The sequence below is a fragment of the Drosophila persimilis genome, unplaced genomic scaffold (assembly GCF_003286085.1).
Source record: "Drosophila persimilis strain 14011-0111.01,24,50 unplaced genomic scaffold, DperRS2 tig00000652-arrow-arrow-pilon, whole genome shotgun sequence".
In the NCBI taxonomy this organism is placed as follows: domain Eukaryota; kingdom Metazoa; phylum Arthropoda; class Insecta; order Diptera; family Drosophilidae; genus Drosophila; species Drosophila persimilis.
This window is the reverse complement of record NW_020825329.1, coordinates 1,380,682-1,398,140: the sequence shown is the minus strand read 5'-3', so window position 1 is coordinate 1,398,140 and position 17,459 is coordinate 1,380,682. Positions and strand designations below refer to the sequence as shown.

The following is a 17,459-nucleotide window of genomic DNA, read 5'->3' as shown; positions in this document are numbered from 1 at the left end:
GTATGAGCAACATGAGACAACTACCTATATAAAGCTTACGATTAATGTGAATAAAAAGACTTATATATTTATAGTCAATCATATTTAATATTGATAATACAGTGTCTATTGCGCAGTATATTAGAGAAGTTACATTAGATACATTTTCTGACTCCTGTTCTGTTTCAAAACTACACTTTTGTTATACATACATGAAGTATGAACATTTTAAGATTACCCAAGATTGTAGGAATACATATATCTAGTCCACATTATCTTACTAGAGGCTGTTTTCTCTAAGTTATATTTGATTTTAAACAAATTTGAAAGGTCAAAGATACAAACGAGTGAGACTAAATAAAGTTTATTGAACGCGCAAAAAATACATTTAGCGTTATTACAAATACATCAAATTTAAATAGAACAATTTAATTTATTATTAAATCATACAAGATATGTGAAATATATATATATATATATTATATGTATATATATATACAAATATATATATATACACATACATTATGTGTGTATATATACATACATTTTCTATGATTTTAAAAGCCGTAAAATAATATTTTTCGTAAGATATGATACTAATATAAGACATAGGTACAGTACGTTCCCATAAATACGAAGGATCAGTATTTCAGAATTAATTATCTATAGAATCAAAGTAATATAGTGGGGGATAGTTTGATTATTTTTTAAATGACTGGGCCAAATGCAAAGTACATTTTGGAAAATATATATAATTTATCTTATCTTTGGTTCTTCAACAAAGAAAAGTTTCAGTCATCTTTTCAATATTTATTTGTTTTTGTTCTAATCAGTTAACTGTTTAAAATTAGAATATAAATTTTCTATTTATTTTATTAATAAAATATTCCTGTTTGTTTGTCACAGCTGGAGAATGACTTACAGTCTGATATGACGCGGATACTATGCTACTCTTGCCAATGAACTAGTCGAGTGTTTCAATTATAATATGTTAATAATTTCGACAAAATGGTCTCTGAAAAAAAATATGGTCTTAAGAATTTTGGGTGCTACTGACAATGAATCGATATGAGAGTGCTGTAGAGAAAGTGGAAATTTATGTTAGGTAATCAAAGACAAGCTTCTGTTTACCTCCTAGAAGAAAATGTAACTCTAATTCCCATAATTTTCAAAATTCAGATTTAGTACCTACTGCCACCGATTTAAGACGATAGCTTTTTTTTCTTTTTGTACTTATGTTTTGCAACACTTTTCCAAGATAGTCTTCCACATTTTATATTTAATTATACCCAATTTCGAATAGTTCCCTTTCATATTATTTTTTGTTGTTATTAGGCCGAAGTTAAAATTAATTTTCAAGTTTTTCGGAACGGTTATACATACATACATATGTACGTACACACCAAACTGCGAAAAAATATTTTTTTACTCAGTATATAAGGTTTTACATTAAACTTCTAATAGAGGGCGGTTAGTATATTTACAACGAATATTTTACAAATGTAAACGGGAAAGGTACATAAATATATAAATCAATAATTTAAAAAGAACAGAAAGATATATTTAACATACTTATATTATATATAAAAATATATATCTATAAATATATAAATATTTAAATATAAAGTATAAGATTAAGTAAGTTGCTCCTTAAAGAAAATATATATATTATAAATTATCCGTATTGTGTTCGAGAAAAATATAATATCTTAAAAGTACATTTCATAAATCGACTTTAATCGGCTTACTCTTTTTACAGATTAGTAACCATACCAAGACATAATTGCCGAGAACCTTAACTTTATATGAGAAATATATATGAAAATAAATATATATACATAGCAATGTATCCCTAAATGGTTATATAATAAATTTTTCGGAAATATGCGTTGACTTCTTTTTACACGGAGTAACGGATTAAAGCATCTGCAAGCTTTCGTTGCCGTCGAGACTGGTGAATCAATGACTCTGGTCGACGCCGCCGATTCTCTAGGGTCTCGATCCGGACTTGGCGTCAAAACAACTCATAACGGTTAATGCCATCAGCTCTGATTCTTATATTTTCTGAAAAAAGGTTTTGGCTGATGCGCTAAAGCAACGTTTAAATGTATTGAGCTTACGACAATAAAGTTCCTTTAACTCCAATACGGTGTCTAGCATGTTAACTACGAGTATCACCATATCGTTATGGGTATTGTTATTGTTATTTAAGCGCGGTCCCATCTGGTGGCTTGAATTTATTTCGACAGCATCTTTGGTTTGGTGAGAAATGGAACCCCGAGAAAGCAAAGTCACTGCCAGTGCCTGGCAATAGCAGCAGAAGTGGAGAACCGACTCAACAACCGAGACTTCTGCATTGAGGGATTGACAGTCTATAGGCATGAGTGCCGATCTGCCAGTGTCCCGTAATGGCTCGAGTAACTGCAGGGCACTGTGCTCTGCTGAGTCTATACAGCTCGGCTGAGCGCTTCTTCGATCAATATGGCCATATCAATCTTGCGACTTTACAGGAAACGGTTTGCTGCTATCTCCTATTGGCTTTTTGCTCGAACAATTCGTGCGTGAGGAGCCTGCACGTAGCCAGAGGCATCACTACCTGCTTCCTAAGAGAGGAATCGTAGTACCCTGCCTGGCTAGCTCGTCGGTGGCGTCGTTCCCCTTGATGTCCCAGTGGCCTAGGACCCATATAAGGAAGAGATCTAACTACTCTGCGATCTCGTGCAGAGACCTGCGGCAGTCATTTACAGTCGCTGAGTTCGACGATATTGAGCCTAAAGCTTTAATATCTGCTTGGCTGTCCGAAAAAACGCACACTATGTGCGTGTCTAGAAGGAGTTTGGAGACGATAGAAATGGCCTCATTGATGGCTACAACCTTCGCTTGGAACACACTGTAGTGGTCCGGGAGCCTGAAGCAATGACTGATGTTCAGTTCGCTGCAGTTGACTCCGCCTCCCACGCGGCCGTCTAACTTTGAGCCATCAGTGTAGAAGTGAACCGCATCTGCGGGTCCTGGTTCGCCCATCTCCCAGTCCTCCCTAAGTGGGATTGATACCTGGAAAGGCGTCGAGAGTTGATCCCTAGGGATACAATAATCTGTCCTCTCTGGTAATTGCGGGAGTCTCGTCAGGATTCCCGAGTGCCCAACCGCGGACGCTTTCCACAGTCTGGCTTCTCTCATTCTGAGGGCGGAAAGTGTTGCCACCTTCTTTCCCCTGAGATCTACAGGGAGGAGGTCCAGCACAGTATCCAGGGCTTCCCCTGGAGTAGTGCGTGGCCCGCCGCTTATGCATATCTCTGTCATGCGTTGAACTCTGCTGAATTTATTGAGGCATGTCCTTTTGTCTAAGGCTGGCCACCATACCACCACTCCATAGAGCATGATCGGTCGTATGATGGCGGTGTAAAGCCACCGAATTGCCCATTTTAGTCCGATGGCTTTCCTGCAAGTATAGTGGGCCACTGTGGGCTTCTTTACTCTATGCTCTATGCTCAATTTCCAGTCGAGCTTTCTATCGAGAATTAGGCCAAGATACTTGACGTGTTGCTGAAGACTAGCACTTCCCTACATAGTCTTGGGGGAATCAGTGCCGGAACTTTGTACTTCCTAGTGAAAAGTACCAGTTCCGTTTTAGACGGGTTGACGCCTAGATCGCATTTGTCTGCCCATTTTGACATCTTCATGAGTGTGCTTGTCAGGCACTCACACAGCTTCTGCTGCTTCCGCAGCAGTTCGTTCACTGCCATGTTCCATAGGAGGGGCGAAAGGACTCCGCCCTGCGAAGATTTCTTCGTATATCCTTTTGAGCCAATTAGTGGCTTTTTGTCCAGCGTGAATCAGTTGGGCAGGGATGATGCCATCTGGCCCCGCAGACTTGTATGGTTTAAAGCTTTTTATTTCCCAGGAAATGTTCTCCTAGCTTAGCAGGTTCATGATATCACTTGAGGCAACGGACGAGCCGCGCTGTAGTGTAGTCTGTTTTTATCGCAGCCGGGAAAGTGGGTGTTAAGGAGAAGATTTAGCGACTCATTGCTGGACGTTGTCCAGCATTCTTCAGGTAGCCCAGAGTGGGTGTAGTACTCGAAAGAACTTTGCGCCAGCACAACGCTTGGACTTCGCTCTAAGATATGGAGCGTTAGAAGCCTGCTCGTATCAAACGGCACCCATACCCGCGGGTATGGATATACGTCGAGATGTAATCTCTGGGAATACAAAAATCTGTCTTCTCTGGTAATTTTGGGAGATCTACAGAAAGAAGGGCAAACATGGTATCCAGGGCGTCGCCTGGGGTGGTGCGTAGCCCGCCAGTTATGCATAGCTCAGCCATGCGTTAAACTCGGCTGGACACTCCATAGAGCATGGTCGTATGATAGTGGTGCCCACTTTACCCTATCCTCAATGCTCAGTGTCCTCGAGCTTTCTGTTGACCATTTCTAAAACCTAGCATTTCCCTACAGAGTTTTGGAGAAGTCAGTGTCTGAATCTTGTACTTCCCAGTGAAGAGCCACCCTGCGGTGTGCCTCTGCTAACAAACCTAGTGGACTAGTCGTGAATTGGGGCATCTGATCGATAAGGCTCACCGTCCGGGAATCAAACCCCACGTCTGTCAGTGCATCCGTGATGGCGAACGGATTGATTTTGTTGTCGTATATAAGGTGTCAGTATTTATTTATAATATACATTTGTAATAAATATTCTAATCCGTAAAAACCATAGGCTTCGCCGTTCCAAAAATATCTCAGTACTACTGAGTCAGTAGAGAGAACAATTAAAATTTTTGAAATATCACAATTCAGACGAAAGCTTTGGTATTTTATGCTCATCAGCTGCTTTTTGACGGATGGTGGTTCACCGTTAGTGAATGGTACCAGTGTGTTCGGTGAATCGGTGTTTCACATCTGTCAAAATTTCCCACCGTTCACTTGAAGTGTGTTCAGTGTGGGTGCTGATTAAGTCCTGCACCATCTTCTCCTGCCTCATGTCGTGCTAATCCTTCTTTCTGTGGCGGCCGTTCTGTTCTTCGAGTTGGTCTCAGGCGATCTCATAAAATGTCATCCTTTTTGGTTTTCTTACCGACCATTCCCGAAATGGATGATGGATGGTCGTCAGTGTGAATAGTCTATTATAGGCTCTGCACACTGAGCACATCCCGGGGGAACGGTGGGATTTTTGACGGCTCTAGTATTATTTCTGCAACCAAGACGCCGCACCAAAGCGGATTAAGCTGGAAAATCTGGAGCAGATTGTTCGGAAAATGCTTGAAGTCCAGAAGGAGCAGCAGAAATTACAGGATGAGCACCAGAGCTGCTGCAAGATTTGAGAGAGTCCAAAGGGTAATTTTTATTGTACATATATGGATTGCTTTATCATAGGCAATAATATTGCCAATTTAGTCATTTAAAATTGTGAAAATTTCACAATTCAGATCAAAACTTTGTAATTTTATGCTCATCTGTTGTATATTTTTTTTTTTTTAATTCTCACCGTTCCCTGTAACCGAAGGTACGAATTACTTTCCACACATTCTTTGGAATCGAGAATTTCATGTAATGTGGCTAATTTTCAACCATCACTATCGATTTTCTCCCAACCCTAATACACTACACATATTTCTTTTGTTTTTTTTTAAATTTTTAATTTACATATACGTGTGAGGCGTGCCGGCATACATATGCAGGTATGGATTTTTCTGAGAATTTTATTCTTCATAATGCATACATATGTACATTATATCACAAGAGCATTCGATGCAAGCTATTCCTGGTATTTACCTATAATTGTGTTCATTACGAATTGAGACGAAGAAAAAATTTGTTCAGAAAAGTGCTCGTTTTATACAGATACATCTGTGAATTATATTTCATCGTGTTATTTTTGTCTCGAGATGAAGCAGCTTTTAATGGGATTGCTCCTTGTTTTACAGAACGCATTTAAAGTGGCCCTCGTTAACAGAGCTAAGACATATTTATGTACATAGGAATACAACATCAAAAGGTGGTAAAGGGGATGCACATCAAGGTTTTTACAATGTATTGCTTGCAGAAAATACGATTGCGGTAGACTGTTTATATATGTTTATAAATTGTGTAAACAACACAGAAACATTCGAAATGAATATTAAAATACTAATAATATTTTGCTATTTTTGTAGACTTAAAATATGGCTATGCTACAAGGAATCCAGTCTTATTTTTCTAAACTTAGTCCTCTGGCTGAAAAGATTACCCGCGATATAAGTCAGGCGAAGTCCGCTTATAGCCCAGATGCATGGCTTGGGTTATCTTTGTCAGAACAGGAAAATATTGTCAACGATCATTTTATAAAACCTGAAATATATATTAAGTACTTTAATAAGACTAAGCCGGAATGTTCAGCGAAAGAAAACATCGACAGTCGGAAATTGCGAACTGAAACTAAAGAAAATATATCTAAAAGCGACCAACATCACTGGCATATGAACGACGTTATATATAGCTTTAACGGTAAAAACCTGCACACCTTTTTTTATCAAAACGTGGGTCTGAAAGTTTTACACGATGAAAATACCCGTGACTACCGCGATGAGCATTCCTTCCCATTTAGTTATCGAACCAAATCACAAATAAATATCCCAGCAGCTTTTAGTGATTATGCTGATAAAGATTCTGATCCCACAGATGTGTGCAATCAAATCATCCTTTTAAAAGTCGAAAAGGAATTGATACACCCTCAGCAAACAACTGATCTCAGTATTTCAGAAGAAATTAATAAATGTAGGAGAGTGACATTCTTGCATGAATACGATCGACTAATTGAGAATGGATATGATGACGGAAGATGTAGCTTTAATACAGATGAAAAATCAAAACTCTTGTCCAATTTTGGCTCAAAAAATAGTATCTTGTCAGATTTGTCTGACGAAAATGAATCCAAAGAGCTCTTTCAAGAAGAAAATGCTAAACTTCTATCCCCAGCAGTGCAAATTCCGCAAGGCTTCGATTTTTTAAGTAATTGGTAGTACTTATCACTTATATATAATTATAAAAAGATTCGCAATAAAATACACTTTGTCAAGGTTGTTTCCTCTGCATCAGACCAACCTGATTTCATTGATTCAAAAAATTATAAATGCCTATTGATTGAGTTTAAGAGTATATTATGGTTGTCTTAATGTTTGTAACCAATGTGTTCCGGCCTATGTTGTGCCGGTCACAAATTTGTTTGAGGCACATATGTAAGTGAAAATTCTATCAAATGGGCTCTGTTCCAGATCTCGTTGTGTTGTCCCAACCAGGAGTGGTCTTCTTACGAGCCTACGGCAACAATTGTATAAATTGTTAAGAATTAAAAGAGAAAATTTGTATACAATTCTTTTTAAAAAAATAATGCAATTGCATTAAAAGCAGTATCTGCTTTTGGTAGAAACTGCTATTATGTTAGTGACTGACTAGAACGCGGTATTCTTGCAGGATGCCTAGATTCAACTCCGGGGTGTGGCTCCTTCGTTTATAACTGAAATATTGGAGGGCAAAGTATTATACTTACTTAACCTAAGGGTTTTTTTAAAAGGAACTCGAAAAGAAAACCAACTTCTCTGTCCTCTGGAAAATCAAAATAATACAATTGTGTACTTACTCTCATGGACGGAGTTTGAACTTAAGTTAAAACATTCTTGTGAGCTATTGCCATAAATGGTTTGCTTTTTAATATATTTGAATGCTGCAAAAAAGGTGTTGATTGGAAAACATATAAGTTACCAATACAAATTTTTTTAAATTGATAATTTACGTCTCAAATAAATTTAAATTGATTTATGAACAGGCACATTCCAGAACTTGCATGTCACTCCATGTTGAAATCTTTAGCTTATCAGTGTGCTCTTCGTCCACATGCAATATTTCTAGGACTTCAAGCTTTGAGGGGGCACAGCAGGGACGAGGCGCTCGACTGCTATCTTGTTGCCATATAAGACTTTGCAAGAGTGCATGGTGATGGGCAGGGTTGTGGCGCGGTGGACAGCGGCCATGGCAGTAACCAGCATCAAACATTTTTGGTTGTAATATGAACTCAAAGCCCTTAATTTCCTTGAAGACCACATCTAACTGGTGTCTACAGCATCGTTGGTGCACCTTATAGCAACTATTATTCCACTTTTCTCTACGCCAACCCATATCCTGGTCCGAACGATGATGAAAATAATTATCGCTTCTATTATTAGTCAGCACTAAATGCTGCACTCCGACCCCGAGGTCACCTTCTCGATGGCTTTGCATGTTCCCGTGACCGATGATATTTAGGACTGGCATAAGATGAAACCGGTCACTGTCCGTAGCTGCTGACTTGGCAGATGCAGATTTAAATGGTGTCGGCGAGCTTACATCGCTTAATATGCGAGCTCCTATACTCCTACATCTATCGCATTGAATCTCTATGCCCAAATTTTCATGAGTTTTGTTTAACCAACCGCGAACTGCTTTGGTAACATCAAATTCCAGCCACTGGGTGCGGGTTTCCTCGTAATGGATATTTTCGAACTCAATTTTGCGGGATGCAAGTAACCTTCGTCTATTTGAAGAAAGAAGCTGATATACTTTGAGATTCAATTTGCGGCTATGGACACGCCCTCGCATTTTCGATTCGTTACGCTGCTCTGGGTTAAAGTCAATGACATCGCCGGCATTACAATTCTTGTTGTTTTTGTTGGCACTACCGAAATTTCGATTGAATTTTCTTTTTTTGCCAGTTGTTTGCCGTTGTCCACTATTGGTTGCAAGGGCTGAACTATAGAGCAGCATTAGCCTTACATTAGCCTCGTCAATTTTATCATGGTGAAAGTTTGCATCATTTACGTTTGTCAGGGGAAAGTGCAAGAGAATATTGGTCTTATCCCTTGGGTCGAATTGGATGTTTTCATTAGATTTTCCTCTCTTTGTTTGTCTTAATCCGTTCTTGACAGATCGCTTATGACGCCATCGTTTCTCACTTATGTCGTTAAAACTATTAGTTACAATGCTTAATATGTGTAAATCCGTTCGGGACGACTCTCCAGATTCGTTACTTAAATAACTGACTCCTCTTCCATGACTGGTTCTAAGGCGGTCTAAGTATTCAACGTACTTTCTTGAGTATTCTACTTGGCTTATGTTCACCTATAAATATAAATAAATACAAAATAAAATTCAATTAAATACATTTTTAAATACATACATACTCGTACATGCTGAATCATTCGTTTACTTGCACGATTACACATGCGATCGTCAAGTACACATCAGAGGCATTAATACATACATATGTAAATAACAAATATTCCTACCTTTCTCATATCTGGTATCTTCTTCAATCCAAGACCATTCATTACCAGTCGCTTAAGTTTCGATTCATCAATCCGGTTCCCGTTCAGTGCCTTGTAATTATAATTTTTTGTATAATTGTGAGCCTCCGTTTCCTTCCCGGTATTTCTTATGTATCTTTTACGGATATTTTGAATTGGAATACTGTTGTTCTTCTTAACTTCCATTGCTGAATTATTTACGTTATTCGACTGGGTCTCTGGGCTTAGAATAATCAGACTATATTTATTTGAACTTTCATTAAGCGACGACTCTCCTCCTCTGCTTTGTATATTATTTTGTTGATTAAATATATTATTTATTTTATTTTTAATGTTTTTACTTTTGGTTTGAGTTGTTTTTTGTAGTTGTTGATTGGTTTGCCGGCTCTGAGCTCTACCGTTTGAACTTTGAAATTGCATGCTCCTATAGTCATAGCTAATTTCTACGCTATCCTGTTGCCTGAACTCTTGCAGCGTATGGGGATTGTCGTTAACATTTGATTTTGACATTGGCCCAAAAATGCCTTGACCATTGGCTTGAAGAACCATGAATAGCAATAGGAATAGAATGACTAACCATACCTGTGTTAAATTGTATAACGAATACTTTAGAAATTTAGTGGGAAATGTTCGAGTATGTACAATAGCAAGCTTGGATCGAATTTGATTTATGCTCGACGCTGATATGAAGGTATATGCCGCCCGTTGCCGTTTGGCACTTATTTTATTTGTGGTATAACAAAAATAACAGTGGCAAAGAATCCATATATAACATAGGTGTAACCGTCTCATGTGACGAAATTCAAAGCCATTCTTTGTATCCCGGGAAACGGTAACGCATTTATACAGATTACACCTTTTTGGTGATTTTTGGTATTTGGCCGGAAAATTGGGTTTACTCTCTATTATCATGTTTATTCCACATGGCCATCAAGTTTCTGTGTATGATAATGATACTCTCTCTACTACTACTCTCTACGCAGTATACATAGTGAGCCTCATATTAAAATGACATAAATTTGATCAATTCTAAGTATGTAAATTCACACATATACATATTTATGTATATATCAGTACATATATATACATATTTACGAGAACACACATTCCACACGTTGCTAGAGCATCTGTTTTCTTCCAGTTTCAAGAGTTGATATTTCGGATGCATGTACATATGAACATATGTATTCAGGAAAACAACACAGAAAACTGTTGTTTTAGTATAAGTAAATAAATGATGAATGATCACAGTTTATCGAAAGTTGTACATATTTTTGTCTCTTTCACATTTATCAACAAATGCACGTCGCGGCGGCGGAACCTGTTCGGATGGTTCGGCTCGGGCGTCAACACTTAGTCGACTAAAATACCCGATAGCAAATGCTTACTCAACAACAGTATAAACGAGGGGGAACGTTGTGAGTTGCTGCTGCGACCGCTACTCTACATTTATACCCGATAATTTGTCAGTATGGCTACATTAAAAGAAAAAGAGTGCGTGCGTGTCGACGAGCGCTGCGTAGCCACTGCAAATTGATTTGTTCCTTTTGGCTATAAAAATGATCCGATCTGATCCAGATTCAGCAATCTGATAGATATGGTCATTCTCTATGATTGTGCGTTTTTAGTTTTCTCGAATCTTCAATATTGTGGATGCCACAGATTTTCGTCTTTTGTGGGGGTGGGCCGAAATTTTGAGATATAAGTTTTTTAATAAGATCTAACAGAAGTATGGATACCAAATTTGGTTACTATCCTTAATAGCCTCTGAGATTTATGGATTTTTGTCCTTTGCGGGGGCGGAAGGGGGTGTGGCGAAATTTTGAAACAAAACGGTGAAGGTCCGATATCACAGGAGTGGGGATACCAAAAATTGGTTGCTCGAGCTCTTATAGTCTCTAAGATCCTTGAACTCACATTTTGCAATAGGCAAAGCCGAACATGAAACCTGTGCGTTAGAGAGAGACAGAGCGAGAGAGAATGAAATTGTTTTCTTGATTCTGGCTATAATAATTATACGATCTGGTTCAGATTCAGATTTGTATTCTAGAAGATAAAGTCATCCACTACGATTCTGCGTTTTCTCGTATCTTTGAAATTGTGGATGCCACAGATTTTCGCCTTTTGTGGACACGTCCATTTTCACCACAAGTCTAATATACCCCTATACTTATTTTGAGTATCGGGTATAAAAACAACTTGGCACTTACACACCCACACGAGCCAGCAACACAGATACTCGTAAAAGAGATTGGAGATTCAGACACGCACACAAGCAAGTTTTGTACATATGTGCATACGTATGTACAAACATATATGCTTTCCATTTAGTGAATACACCAACCTACATCTTTTCATCAGCGTATACTTATTACTTAAGCTTATGGATATGACACTCACTTATAGTTCTACTGACTGACCTAACTGGTAAGAACGTAGTGGCAGATGCAGCCAGCTGAATAATGTTCAATGCACATACCTATTGTACATACATAGGTATAATCGGTAAGCGATTAAAAAAGACATGTACTAAAGAAAACCACGATCAATTGAAATGCAACAGCTGATTTTCTGTTTCTAATTGGATATAGTTAAAAAGTGTAGAGATTCAAAGATTCAGGACAGGTGTTCAGACAGAAATTACAATACCTTGTCGTTAATAAGTAAATTCAAAAAGAATTCGAATTAAATATATACACATACATACATATGTATGTACAATTCATGGATGGCATCGGTACATTTAGATCAGCCCTCGGTTGGGTCATGTTGCTATAGAATTTTTCATTCAAATAGCCTCGAGCACTTTTCATTCATGCTACTTACCAGTTTGCAAATGTTGACATTCGTCTCCCCTCTTGTACAACATTTATATTTTACAGTCCATTGGTGTATAATGGTGTATACCATATGTATACAATATATTTTGTTGAGGTACATAACGCTGATGGTTAGCTATTTGTTAAGATATGTAAGCATGAACCATACATATGTACTTAATATTTTTTGTCTCTCTATTATTATTATATTGTATTTTGATTTAAGTCAAGCTATAAAGCAGAATTGGCCGCACGACCAAGATGTAGGTCCAGTGCATTAGAGCAGGTGAGAGGCGCGGCCCGATGTGCTGCTTATTCACTCTTTCCTTCACATTGGGTCTCAATATCAGCTTGCGTCTAATACTGTGCCAAGGTATTTAACTTTTGTTTTTGTCCTCAGCCGAGTTTTACCTATGCGGGGGATCCATATCGTTATCTTGTACATTTAGGCTGTCTGTCATTACGCAGAGACCATTCTTCCAATTGATAGTATAATGTACGTATACGTATGTATATTCATTTAAGTTTATATATTTATTTGACATGACAAGCAACTTATAGTTATTTTTAAGGTTAATTACACAACAATATTTAAAGGACTTCCAAGGCATTCGGCATATCGACATATTATACATAAAAGTGTTTTCATGTCTGTTATCCCATTAACATTGCTCTATTGCTAGATACTTGTACCCTTACTTGTATGGTATGAGTAATTTTAAATTAAATTAACAATATTAATAAAGTCTAAGGATGACACTAATTTCGACATTGGCTGTTTGGCCTGTGTATCTGCATCTGTATTGTAAAACAACTGTAAGGTACATCTCATTTAAAAGCATAAAGCTTTTACTGTTCTGTTCTGTTAATGTCGGAATTGTTAAGCATTCATATTTCCATGGGGATAATTATTATATCAGTGTAGTCCATCTACACTAACAGATGAGAACTTTCACCGTGACAGACAAAAAATCAATTTATTCCTTATGAAAATGAAATAACTTAGTTTTGATGTTTGATACAATACATATCTCGTAAGGCATTGTACGTGAGTGCTTCAGAGCAAGAATATTCAGTATTTGAATTTTCTTAGAATTCGAAAATACAGCTTTCTACTTATGAGTAAGTACCACACGAAACACACTAAAAGTCATTTTAGAACTCGGATCAGCTTAATATTATATGTATTCTCTAAACTATTTTAAAGTTACACCGTGGGAGTAATTATAGCATGACATAGTAACGGCAACGGCCCAGTACATAGTGTAACTCCAGCCCCAGATAAGGAGTGTTGGTCCGCAGCGAAAACAACGATTCGATTACAATAGTATCAACGAAGAGTGCCTTAATACTATAATGAATTAAATTCAATCTCCTTAGCAATAGCCTCTCTCTGCATTTTCTCGCGTAACCGTGGTATGTCCTCGTCGATTCGTACTATCGCGCGGATTTTCTGTAAAAATATTATGTTATGTTTAATAAAAATTTTGCTTGTTCACACAATATGCTCCAAGAAATTAGTTTTGATTTTTCTACCTCGCACAAGTCTCCAGGTGTTCGTTTCCACAACCAAATCATGTATATTGGTATATACAGCATAGATGACAACGCAGTAAACCAACCAAATGCATGAGCCCACCAAGGATAGTTGTAGTCCAGGTATTTTATAGGAGTCCATTGGACGATGTTAAAGAAAAAGACACCCTGTCGGAAGGAAAGGAAAAATTAATTACTATATCGTATTACCGTTATACTTATCAATGGATGTAATATTTACCAAACATATAGCCGGGGTCGTAACGCACCAGCAGAACTTCCACCAAACTGTGGGATAATATCCAATCATATCCTTAATACCATCATAAAATCGGTCGACTCCATAGCACCAGGATATTGAGACGCACTCAAAGAATATAAGCCACAGCAAGCAAAAACCACTAACTGCATACGAATCTAATATTTGGAAAATATACATGCCTCCCTAATAAAAAAACAAAGCAAAACAACAAGTAGGTATTTAAATAGACGTACTGCCTGATCAAGAAACTTACTTGCGTTATACAGGTTAAGCCCACTAAATAGCTCAGTGCGCACACAATGGCAATAAAAATTTCTTTGCGTTTTCGCAGCAGCTGTGGCCATTCGTCTATAATTGCTGTAATAAAGCCCTCCATTGTACAGAACTGAGAATCCAAACCGATAAGTAAAAGCATGAAGAAGAAGAGGCAAGACCACATTGGCGAGCCCGGCAGCTGTAAAACTGCCGATGGGTACACTAGGAAAGCTAAGCCAGGACCTGTTGAATTTTTTAAAGCATACCGATATATGTATTTTATTATTATTAAATAAATAATAGCATAGTCGTATTTAAGCAAATTTCCTAAAAACGATGACAAACCTGATGCTGCCACCTCCGCCACAGGTCGCTGTTGTTCATGCGCCATAAATCCAATTACTGAGAATATTACGAATCCAGCGAACATACTCGTGCTGGAATTAACTGTGCAGACGATAAGCGCATCCCTACAATGCCATGATGTATAAATAAATACTGGGGGATAGGTAGCGATTTACTTTTTATGTTTTTCACTTACTTATACACATTATTCGTGAATTTGTTATAGCTGCCTAAGGCCACAAGTGTACCAAGGCCAAGCCCGTAGGAGAAGAAAATCTGCGTTACAGCATCAATCCACACCTTAAAGACATTTTACATTAAAATTGGCTCGTGCCTATCTCGTGGTATACCTACCTCTGACTGAGACAGTTTAGAAAAGTTTGGAATAATATAGAACTTAATGCCTTCCAGAGCCCCTGGTAAAGTTATGCCACGAACTAACAAAACGGTGAGCAAGACATATGGGAACAGGGCTGTAAAGTAGACCACTTTTCCCGTCCATTTCACTCCCTTCCAAATGCAAAAATAGCACAGGATCCAAACGAGTAATAAAGTTCCGGCCAATTCCCACCGAATATTGCCGATCTCTTCAATGCCATGTGATATTTGAAGTGCACGACGTCTGAAACGGTTCATAGAACAAAGCAAAACTGAATGTTAGTGCTAACATAACGTCAAGCTTAATCCCCAGGTGGTGGGAGATTTTCAGATCTTTCAAGAACAATGTAAAGTGGAAAAAAATAGCCACGTAATTTGTTACATACTCCCAAAACTCTTTGACTGGATCTGTGAGTTCCGTCGATGAAATATTGGTCGCTGCCACCGAGCAAATTTTCTTTGCGGTACCATTGATGACTTTGTCCCAACAGTGTAAATTGTTCCTCTCATATTGATTGACACAATTAACGGTATTCCACCAATTGTTGCATGTCCTCCATGGTACATCTACATGGTATGGATTATTTTGTATGGACGATTTTTGTTTTGTATTTCGAAATATCGTGAACGTGAAAAAGGTACATACCGGCTCTCATTGACATGAAAAAGTAAAATACCGCCCAAGCCAGAATAACAATGTAGTACACATTCATCCAACAAGACATAACGGCGGCAGCATATCCAATGCCTTAAATACAAAAACAATAAATATAATAATAATCAAACAAAAATAAATTTATAATTATCATAAATAATATTATGTAATATAGTAGTGTACGAGTACATTAAATAGTAAGGCAATAGTAATGGGCCACGGGAGAGAAGTGGAAACATAAGAACGTTTTAAATTAACATACGTATGACCCGTTTTCGAACCCACAAAGTATACAATATTTTTGTACTATATTTATGTGTTCTTTATTTTCAATAGCCATGCCTATCTCTCCGACTTCAGTGTCAGATCTTTAGCTAGAGTAACCGTAACCTGATCCAATCCGATCCAATCACTCAATTGGAGCCCGAAACACGTACAGAATTATCCTGTATATCAGACTGCAGAATCTGTTCCTCGATCAGATCACTATTATAGTTAGAATGAAGAAAACAGGAGTATTCGTACGCAACATCGCAACGTTGTCAATCATGGAAAATTTAAGTCTGTTCGTGTCATCCGTATCGAATGATTCTTTTACGCTTTACGTCTGCATGAGGATTGGTATATACCAGTGCATAATAGTGATTTAGAGATCCGGAAAAAGGGGAAATGCAAGACATACGAATTTCCTCATACCTTTAAAGATTGGAGCGATTTTGAACACTCCCAGTCCACCAATAGTCAACATTTGTCCGAGAGCCAACTCCATAAAGAACATCGGGATTCCGGCTAGAAACAACGTCAAGAAGTAGGGCAATATGAAAGCGCCGCCTCCATTTTTATAGCACAAATAAGGAAATCGCCAAACGTTTCCCAAGCCGATCGCTAGTCCAACCACTGAGAGAATGAAGTCAAGCTTTGAAGACCATGATCCTCGCTCCGGTAATTGATCAAGTTTAACTAGCTGCAATTTTAAAGGTAAAATTTGCATTACAACCATTACAATTCCCTTTTTTCCCCACTTGTAGTTATTTTTTATGTACTTTGTTTTCTCAGGCTCAAACCCAACCCCATAGAGTTAGTACAGAGTATAGATGTACATATGTATGCATTAACATAATAAAATCATACTTGGAAACCCAAAATACAAAGATTTAAAAAATAAAAAGGTATATATAGCAAGCGGATTAATTTAATATACCTATGTAATATACCGTAGTGTGTGTGAACTATTTAAACGATTTTTTAAATTTAAAAATGTATTCTGATCCGATTGCAATAAAGTTTTCTGTGTATGACTGACTTACCTGCTGCTGATTGGATGTAGTTGCATTTGCTGGGGTGTTCGACTCTGAAGATGTAGCGAGGTCTTTACACATCTCAATAGCCTCGTGCTTTCGTCGATCTCCTCCCCCATCACCATCGCTTTCGCAATTGGTATACATTTCGTAATCGATCAGGAAGGACTCCTCCTTATAAAAAATATATTTTTAGATCTGCGAACACGTGACTAAATATCCGAACAATAGACGAGATAGTATAGTGAAAGAAGGACTACAAAAAGGCACTTTTTGTGTATGTGTGTTTATCTTAATTCGTAGGTCCGTTCACGTTTCCTGTACCCACGACACCCTAACAGGTCACTTGCTTGCATCCAACTGACTATCTGAACGATGTTCTGGTTTGTGCCTCAGCCTCAGGATGGATGGATAGTTACGAGCATGGCACCCAATTTAAGCGAAGCTCGGATTTTGAGCGAGTCTGGCTGCGTTGTCATTTTTACATACAATTTAATTTAATAATGATTTAAGAAGAGGGTTCTAGCATCAGTCACATTCAAATACATATATGTATGTTCGAGTGTAGCGTATAGGGAGGCGTACAGTCTGAGCTCGATTTTGATGCCGAGCACAATTT

The 17,459-nt window shown here is 37.8% G+C and overlaps 2 protein-coding genes and 1 long non-coding RNA gene across 4 annotated transcripts; 1 reads left to right on the top strand and 2 right to left on the bottom strand.

Moving 5' to 3' along the window:
* Window positions 1-5,597: 5,597 nt before the first annotated feature.
* On the top strand, window positions 5,598-7,080 carry LOC113566241. 2 transcript variants are annotated; one of them, XR_003409010.1, is made up of 3 exons: window positions 5,598-5,656; window positions 5,903-6,035; window positions 6,131-7,080. It is a non-coding gene; the product is annotated as an uncharacterized LOC113566241 (long non-coding RNA). The 2 variants fall into 2 exon arrangements; XR_003409009.1 differs by having other exon boundaries at window positions 5,903-6,065.
* A 558-nt stretch (window positions 7,081-7,638) lies between these two features.
* Window positions 7,639-9,599, bottom strand: LOC6601992 (bone morphogenetic protein 2). Its single transcript, XM_002027033.2, has 2 exons — window positions 9,275-9,599; window positions 7,639-9,107 (listed from the first exon to the last, which is right to left on the bottom strand). The coding sequence occupies exons 1-2, from the start codon at window positions 9,476-9,478 to the stop codon at window positions 7,770-7,772; spliced, it is 1,542 nt and encodes a 513-aa protein (XP_002027069.1). The 5' UTR covers window positions 9,479-9,599; the 3' UTR covers window positions 7,639-7,769.
* Window positions 9,600-13,278: 3,679 nt separating this feature from the next.
* Window positions 13,279-17,212, bottom strand: LOC6601991 (sodium- and chloride-dependent GABA transporter 1). Its single transcript, XM_002027032.2, has 11 exons — window positions 16,850-17,212; window positions 16,239-16,506; window positions 15,534-15,635; window positions 15,274-15,454; window positions 14,864-15,131; window positions 14,706-14,809; window positions 14,510-14,634; window positions 14,163-14,407; window positions 13,889-14,092; window positions 13,648-13,815; window positions 13,279-13,564 (listed from the first exon to the last, which is right to left on the bottom strand). Exons 1-11 carry the CDS (start codon window positions 16,985-16,987, stop codon window positions 13,463-13,465), a joined length of 1,905 nt encoding a protein of 634 aa, XP_002027068.1. The 5' UTR covers window positions 16,988-17,212; the 3' UTR covers window positions 13,279-13,462.
* Between the last annotated feature and the right edge of the window lie 247 nt (window positions 17,213-17,459).